This window comes from Haliotis cracherodii, unplaced genomic scaffold (assembly GCF_022045235.1).
Source record: "Haliotis cracherodii isolate W230 unplaced genomic scaffold, xgHalCrac1.p SCAF_12, whole genome shotgun sequence".
Taxonomy (NCBI): Eukaryota; Metazoa; Mollusca; class Gastropoda; order Lepetellida; family Haliotidae; genus Haliotis; species Haliotis cracherodii.
In genome coordinates, this window is record NW_027266267.1 from 38,337,767 (window position 1) to 38,349,072 (window position 11,306).

The 11,306-nt window shown below is 42.6% G+C and overlaps 1 protein-coding gene across 1 annotated transcript; it reads left to right on the forward strand.

The window, feature by feature from the left end:
• The first annotated feature begins 1,089 nt into the window (after window positions 1-1,089).
• Window positions 1,090-10,410, forward strand: LOC139457868 (notch homolog 2 N-terminal-like protein A). Its single transcript, XM_071239217.1, has 6 exons — window positions 1,090-1,129; window positions 6,403-6,555; window positions 7,264-7,353; window positions 7,897-8,046; window positions 9,218-9,307; window positions 10,331-10,410. The coding sequence occupies exons 1-6, from the start codon at window positions 1,090-1,092 to the stop codon at window positions 10,408-10,410; spliced, it is 603 nt and encodes a 200-aa protein (XP_071095318.1).
• The last annotated feature ends 896 nt before the right edge of the window (window positions 10,411-11,306 follow it).

The following is an 11,306-nucleotide window of genomic DNA, read 5'->3' on the forward strand; positions in this document are numbered from 1 at the left end:
TTAGACCATCGACTTTTAAATTTTTATGTCCATTCCTCTTTTATACAGAGAAATATATACATGTACTACTACGAAACATAAGGGCAACGCGATTCAGTTCCTCGTTATGTCATGATCCTGGTATGCTCATAGTGTTGTCCCTTCAGTGTAGCGTAAGTAAGGGGTAAAGTCATATCAACTCTAGTTTACTGGTTACTTACACCAGTAGGATCATAGTATTGTCCCTTCAGTGAAGCGTATGTCAGGGGTGAAGTCATTTACTCTAGTTTACTGGTTACTTACACCAGTAGGATCATGGTATTGCCCCTTCAGAGAAACGTATGCAAGGGGTTAAGTCAATTACTCTCCTTTACTGGTTACTTACACCAGTAGGATCATAGCATTGCCCCTTCAGTGTAGCGTATGTAAGGGTTAAAGTCATATTAACTCTAGTTCAGTGGTTACTTACACCAGTAGGATCATAGTATTGTCCCTTCAGTGAAGCGTATGTCAGGGGTGAAGTCATTTACTCTAGTTTACTGGTTACTTACACCAGTAGGATCATAGCATTGCCCCTTCAGTGTAGCGTATGTAAGGGGTAAAGTCATATTAACTCTACTTCAGTGGTTACTTACACCAGTAGGATCATGGTATTGTTTTAGTGAAGCGTATGTCAGGGGTGAAGTCATATTTACACTAGTTCAGTGGTTACTTACACCAGGAGGATCATGGCATTGCCCCTTCAGTGTAGCGTATGTAAGGGTTAAAGTCATATTAACTCTAGTTCAGTGGTTACTTACACCAGTAGTATCATAGTATTGTCCCTTCAGTGAAGCGTATGTCAAGGATGAAGTCATTTACTCTAGTTTACTGGTTACTCACACCAGTAGGATCATGGCATTGTCCTTGGTGTAGCGTAGCGTGGTGAGAGTCCCTCGAGCGAAGCGTGAGGACCCATTCCTATTGGCCACACCCGAGATGCTAAGATGTCAAATAGTATCGATTCAAAGGTCTGTATATATTCTGCTCTCAGTCTGTTTACAACAAGTCGTCAATACATCGTGCAACCGAACACCTTTACCCTCTTGTCTCACAAACCGGTTCCAGAGAATGAACTCCTTCATCCATGTCTTGTGTTGTGTGTTTGCAGGTAAGACTTTCATCACTGTTATTGCAATAAGGTAACCAGACAGCGTGAAAAGATTATAGAGTTAGTTTGTGCTTCAATTGTGCTTCATATATTTTGATAAGGTTTACAGTAGTTGACATTTATATTGAAATCGGTTGATGCCTGTAATAACGCTATGCCTTTCACGTACAATGGCATTGTACAAGCCATATTGTGATAGAAATGTAATATTTATCATTTATAGAGTGGTAAAGATATACCAATATTATCACTGATTAGGAGGAAATATGTTCACAAGTTTCCAATGTGGTATAGCATGTCACGATAAGAGACACGCGGAGTGACGGCGATGCTCTTGCGAGATCGATCACGTAGGTTACCACTGATGTAGAGGGGCGGGCATGCCTTCGTGAGTTTGTCGACATATCTTACGACCTTACCTCAAGGGAAACATATTGATGACCAGGTCCGTGTTTGTTAGATATGATAACATTCGATACCACAAGGGATACAGGGTGACCATCAGGGGCATATACATGTAGGTCACATGTGATGATATATGTTATCTCTAGAGAAACATTGATAGTCCGTATACGTTACATTGGATGATAAAATAGAGGAAGAGAGTCAGGATCAGGTTCGTATTGGTTACATTGGATGGTAAAATAGAGGAAGAGAGTCAGGATCAGGTTCGTATTGGTTACACTGGATGATAAAATAGAGGAAGAGAGTCAGGATCAGGTTCGTATTGGTTACATTGGATGATAAAATAGAGGAAGAGAGTCAGGATCAGGTTCGTATTGGTTACATTGGATGATAAAATAGAGGAAGAGAGATAGGATCAGGTCTGTATAGGATATATTTCATGATATACTTTCCCTCTGAGAAACAGCGTGACGATTATGTTTGCTTATATTTGATCATACACTTTACCTCAAGCGTGATAGAGTGACGGTCGGGTCCGTTTGGGTTATATTTGAGTGAGTGAGTGAGTTGGGTTTAACGACGCCTTTAACAATATTCCAGTTATATCGCGGCGTGTCAGCTTAATGTGGGAGGAAAGCCCGAAGTGATGCAGGTCTCAGACGTTTACCACTTCGGTGAAACCCACGAGCACGGGTATGGTGCTGACAAACCTAGAAACATAATCGGGGCGAACCGGGATTCGAACCCACAATCATAGGTTTCTGGCGTGCCCAAGGGACGCAACTCTGCACAGCGAATCGCGGCGCCTTAGACGACTGGGCCACCCGTGCCCCCGGGTTATATTTGAAGATATACCAGAGGAACAGTGTGACGGTTAGGTCCGTAGTGAATAAGTATGATGACATATATTAGAGAAACAGGGTGACCGTCAGGTCGTTATTGATCCGTCTTGTCCGTCAGATCCGTCTTGTATAGGTTTGATGATACACCTTACCTATAGGAAAACAGTGTTACGGTCAGGGCGTTATTGAATAGGGGTGATGATATGCTTCACCTCTGGAAGAAAGGAGTGACGGTCAGGGCGTAATTGAATAGGTGTGATGATATGCTTCACCTCTGGAAGAAAGGAGTGACGGTCAGGGCGTTATTGAATAGGTATGATGATATGCTTCGCCCCTGGAGGAAAGGAGTGACGGTCAGGGCGTTATTGAATAGGTGTGATGATATGCTTCACCTCTAGAGGAAAGGAGTGACGGTCAGGGCGTTATTGAATAGGTGTGATGATATGCTTCACCTCTGGAGGAAAGGAGTGACGGTCAGGGCGTTACTGAATAGGTGTGATGATATGCTTCACCTCTGGAAGAAAGGAGTGACGGTCAGGGCGTTATTGAATAGGTGTGATGATATGCTTCTCCTCTAGAGGAAAGGAGTGACGGTCAGGCCGTTATTGAATAGGTGTGATGATATGCTTCACCTGTGGAAGAAAGGAGTGACGGTCAGGGCGTTATTGAATAGGTGTGATGATATGCTTCACCTCTGGAGGAAAGGAGTGACGGTCAGGGCGTTATTGAATAGGCGTGATGATATGCTTCACCTCTGGAGGAAAGGAGTGACGGTCAGGCCGTTATTGAATAGGTGTGATGATATGCTTCACCTCTGGAGGAAAGGAGTGATGGTCAGGGCGTTATTGAATAGGTGTGATCATATATGTTAACACCATATGTGCACAGTCATGTTTTATGGGGATGACGCCATTCGTTACCAGAAGGTACAGATATACAGAGATAAAGAGTGACGGTCGGGAATATATTGCTAAGGTTTGCTGACATACGTTACCCCTACGGAACCATGTGGCGATTCCTTGTTATAATAATAATTAAAAAAATAATAATAATAATAATAATAATAATAATAATAATAATAATAATAATAATAATAATAATAATTAAAGCTGCAAGCAGCAATGGCGGGCTCCAAGTAACACTGCGCACAAACGTCCATGTTCGAATCCTCAAAGGGTTCCATTGTACAAAATATGTCAAATGTAGGCACCACTTGCAGGGTATCGCGGTTACGAAATTGTCTTGTGCCGGGGTGTCCTAGTCTGATCTTACCCTATTTCTGACCTCGAACATGTTCAAATCCTCAAAGGGTTTGCTTGTACCAACTCCGTTAGAAAATAGTAACCGGAAATCGTCACACGAAATTGGCATGTTCGGTGGGTGTACCAAATATTAATCAAATATTACCACCAAGCGGTGTTACTTTCAGCATGCAACCAAGAACAAACAAAAAGATACATATGGCACACTAACTTCATGTAAACTTTCAATAATTTCTGTGGAAAACCTTACAAGATATGACCTTTAAAGTATTAGTTTGGTCCGTCGCTATAAAAGATATTCAAAATCGGCTAACAGAATTTGATGTGTTATGTATGGAAACAATTTTCAGAAAGTACGAATGCATTCCTTTCAGTGGATTCAGAGAAGTATGCGTTAGAAGACATACATCCAAAAAAAACTTTGAAAACCTTGAATCCAATATTGCTGCCAAACCACGTGACCAACGACCAAAGTCAAAGAACAAAACATGTCAAGCACATACAGCAGCAGACACATACAAAGTTTGAAAGTAATCGGACAAGCGGTTGCGAAGCAATAGGGCAAATATAGCTGATAAATTTTTTTTATTGTTTTTCAGTTATCTGCCCTTTGTCTTTGGGTCTACGGCCTTGAAATTTGTGTGGTATCTGGTACTTAAGTATCTGGATACGCATACAAAATTTGAACAAAATCGAGCCAGTGGCTGTTATTCTAGCTCTGGTACTAAAATCTTGTTTTACTTGTTTTTCAGTTATCTGCCCCTGGTCTTTGAACCTACGGCCTTGGGAATTTTTACGTATCTAGAACACATACACATACACATACACATACGCATACACATACAAAATTTCACCTAAATCGATCAGGTGGTTACTTTGCTAGCTCTGGTACAAAGCTCGGCGGAATAATAATAATAATAATAATAATAATAATAATAATAATAATAATAATAATAATAATAATAATAATAAAAAATAAATAAATAAATAAATCGGCCGATTACAATAGGGCTTCCAGCCTTTCGGCTTGGAGCCCTAATAACAACAACTAAGCATTTCTTAAGCGATGGTATCCAGTTAAGATTAAGACATTAAACCCTAACACATATTGGGTTCTACTACAAACAAGTGTTCCTGAAGAGGTAGGCTTTCGGTCTGCTCTCAAAGCGATCTTAGCGCTAAGATGATCGTAACCCCCATACTTTAACATAGGCTTACAATAGTCGTAGCGCTAAGATCGCTTTGTGCAAGTGGGCCCAGGTCTTGGGAACTTCTGATGTCAAGTGATGGGCTGTTCCACAACATTGGAGCTGCTCGTGCAAAGCAGCGATCACCAAATCTGGCTGTTCGTGACGTGGGTATGCACAGTATTTTTTTATCACCTGAACGCAGATTGCTTCTAGGTTCATACTCACAAATCGTGTTCTTGATATATGCTAGTCTTGATTTCAAGATCAATGTGAAGACCTTGTACCTGATATGGTCTACCACCTTGAGCCAGTGAAGGTCCTTTAATATTGGTGTCATGTGATCTCGTCTTTTGGTCTTTGTGACTAGTCGTGTAGAGCAGTTCTGGATGCGCTGGAGCTTTGCGAAGAAATGTTGTGGTAGGCATGTCGTGAATACTTCACGTCATTCATTACCACTAGTACAGTTTGATCGGCATGTCGTGGATACTTCACGTCATGCATTACCACTAGTACAGTTTGATTGGCATGTCGTGGATACTTCACGTCATGCATTACCACTAGTACAGTTTGATCGGCATGTCGTGGATACTTCACATCATTCATTACCACTAGTACAGTTTGATCGGCATGTCGTGGATACTTCACGTCATTCATTAACCTTGGGTGGGGTTTGATCGGCATGTCGTGGATACTTCACGTCATGCATTACCACTAGTAAAGTTTGATCGGCATGTCGTGGATACTTCACGTCATGCATTACCACTAGTACAGTTTGATCGGCATGTCGTGGATACTTCACGTCATGCATTACCACTAGTAGAGTTTGATCGGCATGTCGTGGATACTTCACGTCGTTCATTACCACTAGTACAGTTTGATCGGCATGTCGTGGATACGTCACGTCATGCATTACCACTAGTACAGTTTGATCGGCATGTCGTGGATACTTCACGTCATGCATTACCACTAGTACAGTTTGATCGGCATGTCGTGGATACTTCACGTCGTTCATTACCACTAGTACAGTTTGATCGGCATGTCGTGGATACGTCACGTCATGCATTACCACCTGTCTTTAAGAAAATGTCACCGTAAGATGAGGATGGATTTCAATGAGATATAGAGAATCTCACCCGTGTGTCTTTTGATATGAAATATATCAACGCGAGTTGATATAAGAGCAAAAACTCCGAGGCTAGCTGAGGATTTGTTTCCACTTTTTATCAACCAGTGTTGATATATTTGATATCAAAAGACACGAGGGTGAGATTTTATTTATCATCCAACATCATTCTTCCAACTTTTTCAGTTTGTAGAAAGTAATAATCAGTGTCTTAAGTGTAAAAAGTACTGCTAACAGCTTCAGTAGCAGCGCCATTAGTGATGTCATTTGATTGTGACCTCATGGTAACCAATGACGTCACAATGGTCTGCAAAGCATTGTGACGCAATTTCATTGCAGCGATATCTACAGTATAGATATCGCTTGATCTCACCCAAGCGATATCTCCTGTGGGAGCCAGTTTTGGATGATAAAACTTGATCACAAACTGTTTTGTTTATACTTTGGCCAGAGTTGAGCATCGCAGCAGGAGGAGGGACGTACGGGACAATTTGTTCTGTGAAACACGACTGTGTGAACGGTGGGACATGCGACCCCGACGGTAGGGGTACCAGTGGAGCCTGTACATGCCCAACAGGATACAGCGGTGACAGATGTCAGCTAGGTGCGGCTCCACTAGTAGTATTGGTAGTACTTTTAGTGGTAGATAAATATCACCAGTGTGAGTGAGTTTGATTTTACGCCGCTTTTGGCACTATATCAGCAATATCACGGCGGGGGACAGCAGAAATGGGCTTCACACATTGTACCCATGTCGGGAATCGAACCCGGGTCTTCGGCGTGACGAGCGAACGCTTTAACCACTAGGCTACCCGACCGGCCCTGATATAGCTCCAGTAGTAGCAGTAGTACTAGCATTAGTAGTAGTAGTATCAGCAGTAGCATTAGCAGTTGTTTAAGTAGCAGTTATAACAGTAGCAGTACCATTAATGGTAATAGCAATAGTAGCAACAGTAACAGCAACAACAGCAGTAGTAGAGGTAGTAGTAACAGCAGTGTCATCAGTAGCAGCAACAATAGCAGTAGTAACAGTATCATCAGTAACAACAGCATTAGCAGTTGTAGTAGTAGTAGCAGCAGTAACAGCAACTTTCGCAGTAGTAGTAGCAGTAGTAGCAGTAGTAGCAGCACAGAGCTGTAGCTATAGCAGCAGCCGTGTCAGCTGTAGCAGAAGCAGTAGTAGCAGCATTAGTAGCAGACGTACCAGGAATAGCAGTAGCAGTGGCAGTAGCAGTAGCAGCAGTAGTAGTATCGACAATAGCAGCAGCAGCAAATTTCTACATGAAATAACCATATTACGATCATATTCCAGAATGCTCCACAAACACTGACTGCCTGAACGGGGGCACATGTGCACTCCGTGTCTGCACATGCGCAGCAGGATACACAGGAGGAAAGTGTGGTAAGTAAGATGTTGTAAATCTATGTTCCTGTATATACAACCTACAACATTTAGTACTTAGGTTGACAAATGTTACTTACTTGACATGGACCATAAACAAGTATTAATACTGATACCGACATGTGTGAGTGTGTGTGTATATATGGGAGAGAGAGTGGGTGGGGGAGGGGTGAGGGGGTGAGTATGTGTGTGTGGGGGGTGGGTTGGGGGGTGGGGGAGGGTTTAGGGGGGAGTGGGGGGGGGGAAGAGGGAGACAGAGAGACACAGAGAGAGACAGAAACAGAGAGCGCGCGCTTGTACTAAGCCGGAATTATCGTGAAAGCCCACTGTGATACGCGCAATAATCTTCAACACAACATTACCTCATTGACCGCACATTTACTGTAACGATGGAACGTATATACACAAAGTAAATGGTACTTGTAATCATTAAAAAAATATTTATGTAAAAATTACTTGACTGCTGATGTGACATAGTCTATATGAACTAAAACCGGAGCCCGCTTCATAAACCATCTTACATGCTCTTTTTTGTAAATTCAGGAACCGTAGCGCCCCCAGCGGCCATTGTTGGCGACATCTGCTCCTCGGGGCATCCCTGCAGCAACGGAGGAACCTGCGACACCACAGCTTCTGGAGGGGTAGGGGCGTGCACCTGTCCGTCCGGGTATGCAGGAAAGAGATGCCAAGCAGGTAATGTGTGCAAATGTTACTTCCGGGTATACAGGAAAGAGATGCCAGGCAGGCAATGTGTGCAAATGTTACTTCTGGGTATACAGGAAAGAGATGCCAGGCAGGTAATGTGTGCAAATGTTACTTCCGGGTATACAGGAAAGAGATGCCAAGCAGGGAATGTGTGCAATTGTTACTTCCGGGTATACAGGAAAGAGATGCCAAGCAGGTAATGTGTGCAAATGTTACTTCCGGGTATACAGGAAAGAGATGCCAAGCAGGGAATGTGTGCAAATGTTACCTCCGGGTATACAGGAAAGAGATGCCAAGCAGGTAATGTGTGCAAATGTTACTTCCGGGTATACAGGAAAGAGATGCCAAGCAGGGAATGTGTGCAAATGTTACTTCCGGGTATACAGGAAAGAGATACCAGGCAGGTAATGTGTACAAATGTTACTTCCGGGTATACAGGAAAGAGATGCCAAGCAGGTAATGTGTGCAAATGTTACCTCCGGGTATACAGGAAAGAGATGCCAAGCAAGTAATATGTGCAATTTTTGAAAGAAAAAAGAAACATTATATTTTGGCTGCAATGAGAACTTTGATATAAAATGTTTAAATATCATAAATGACACGATAAACTACTTAGAGGGAGGTCTTTGTTAAGAGGGAGGGGTAATTATATGTTATCCGTCTTAAGAACCGCCGAAAGAACATTTATTTCTTGGTGTTGTGCTCGGAAGCGTTTGGCGACAGTCTAAAGAAACGCTCGTAAAATATATCTGGCCAGTAAATATACGCGGTACCAATCTTCAACCAGTTGTTGGTCCAATGTGAGAGTGCCTGATTACTGATCAGGAGATTTGGGGTGTCGATTTCTTTCAAGCATACAAAATACGTCTTAATTCTGGACTTGGAACATTGGAAACACTTGGTATTGGAAACACACTTCATCTGGTATTCAATTCATTGGGTCTTAAATGTACAAGGACAATTAAACTCCCCAAGAGGTTATTACGTATACGAAAAGACAACGGTCAATATCCGTGATTGGTTTATATCTGGGAGGGAACTCTCGCATAGTTATTGGGATGGTGGGAATGACAATTGATGGGGCGCAAGTCTTGTGAAACTATATTTGAGCGAACTTTTGAGTTGTGTCATGTAATTTTATTTTATCTTTTTTTCAAAGCCTGCAGCACAAACGGAGACTGCCTGAACGGGGGCACGTGTGCACTCTCTGTCTGCACATGCGCAGCAGGATACACTGGAGGAAAGTGTGGTAAGTAAGATGTAGTAAGTAGTAGTGAGTGAGTGAGTATGGTTTTACGCCGCTTTTAGCAATATTCCAGCAATATTACGGCGGGGGACACCAGAAATGGGCTTCACACATTGTACCCATGTCGGGATTCGAACCCGGGTCTTCGGCGTGACGAGCGAACGCTTTAACCACTAGGCTACTAGTAAGTAGTAGAAGAAGTAGTACTGTTGTAGTAGTAGTAGTAGTAGTAGTAGTAGTAGTTGTAGTGAGTGACATGAGTGACTTGGGTAAAACGCCGCTTTTAACAGTATTCCAGTTATATCGCGGCGTGTCAGCTTAATGTGGGAGTAAAGCCCGAAGTGATGCAGGTTTCAGACGTTTACCACTTCGGTGAATCCCACGAGCACGGGTATGGTGCTGACAAACATAGAAACATAATCGGGACGAACCGGGATTTGAACCCACAGTCATAGGTTCCTGGCGTGCCCAAGGGACGCAACTCTGCACAGCGAATCGCGGCGCCTTAGACGACTGGGCCACCCGTGCCCCGCTAGTAGTGAGTGAGTGTTGTTTTACGCCGCTTTTAGCAATATTCCAGCAATATCAATATCACCAGAATGGGCTTCCCACATTGTACCCATGTCGAGAATCGAACCCGGGTCTTCGGCGTGACGAGCGAACGCTTTAACCACTAGGCTACCCGACCGCCCCTCCCCCCACAAACCTTAGTAGAAGTAGTAGTAGTAGAAGAGTGAGTGAGTGAGTGAGCGTGGTTTTACGCCGCTTTTAGCAATATTCCAGCAATATCACGGCGGGGGACACCAGAAATGGGCTTCACACATTGTACCCATGTCGGGAATCGAACCCGGGTCTTCGGCGTGACGAGCTAACGCTTTAACCACTAGGCTACCCGACCGCCCCTAGTAGTAGAAGAGGTGGTAGTAGTAGTAGTAGTAGTAGTAGTAGTAGTAGTAGTCGCAGCTAGAGTCAGTGACAATACACTTTTTAATAATAAGTTAATAATAAGTACACTCTTATTTTCAGAAACTAAATCCGGTGCTGGTCAGGTAGCATTCCTTCCAGTGGCTCTGTTGGTGTTTGTGTCTGTGCTGCACGTCATCTGAATCTTCCCATCACTGATGAATCTCAACTTGTACCTCGACTTTTGGACTCAAGACTCCTCTTTTCCCCTTGGAGAAATACTCCTCTTGTAAAGTAACTTACATTAACATTTTACACTTATAATCTGGATACACAGAACTGAGATGCGTGTTGTCCAGATTAAACAGATTCGGATAACGCACACGTGTTCATATTTTGGTATCAGCATGATAATATTGCAATTCCGTCTCGACCTAGGTCAGAATAGGTCTCCAGTACTTTGTTGCTTGTATGGTGACAATGAAAATGTGCGGACGGTTAGGTTCGCTTGCTAGCATACCCTGATCCTGAATCAGGACGAGTCTGGGCGATGTTGTGGCGTAAACAGTAAATAAATCATAGTTCAACAAACACATTATAAGACAAAACGGCTTACAGATGAACCTCAACTTAACTCTAAAATAGTTCCTTTGAAATATATATAGATCACACCAGCATATTGTAGAAATGTATAATATACAAAAGTAATAACCAGGGTTTATTTACCGAAATCTAATAGGCTGAAGAATATTTGAAAAAGTTTTAAGAACGCTGCATTCATTATTCCACTTACACAATAAATATATCATATATATAAACCTTTACTTCAGTTATTGTGTCAATCACTCCGTGAGCATATATGTTCCCGTGTATGTTGTAAGGTTCCAGGTAGACGTTTTATTGATGTAACAACAATTAATTGTTAGTTTTCTACTTCAATAAAAAAGTTTATGACATACTCTTTGTTTCTTTATATTCATTTAACGAGTTTGTAATTTGCTCTGCATCCATCTCTTCGTTCGATAAGTAGAACATATCAACTTATATTGATTTAGGGGGCACGGATGGCCCTGTCGTCTAAGGCGCCGCGATTCGCTGT

What these genes read in the sequence shown, in the direction of transcription:
- LOC139457868 (XM_071239217.1), top strand. Translation starts at nt 1,090, where the DNA reads ATGAACTCCTTCATCCATGTCTTGTGTTGTGTGTTTGCAG. An exon ending in CTTGTGTTGTGTGTTTGCAG is followed by an intron (nt 1,130 to 6,402) that starts GTAAGACTTTCA and finishes TACTTTGGCCAG; the next exon opens with AGTTGAGCATCGCAGCAGGA. An exon ending in ATACACTGGAGGAAAGTGTG is followed by an intron (nt 9,308 to 10,330) that starts GTAAGTAAGATG and finishes TCTTATTTTCAG; the next exon opens with AAACTAAATCCGGTGCTGGT.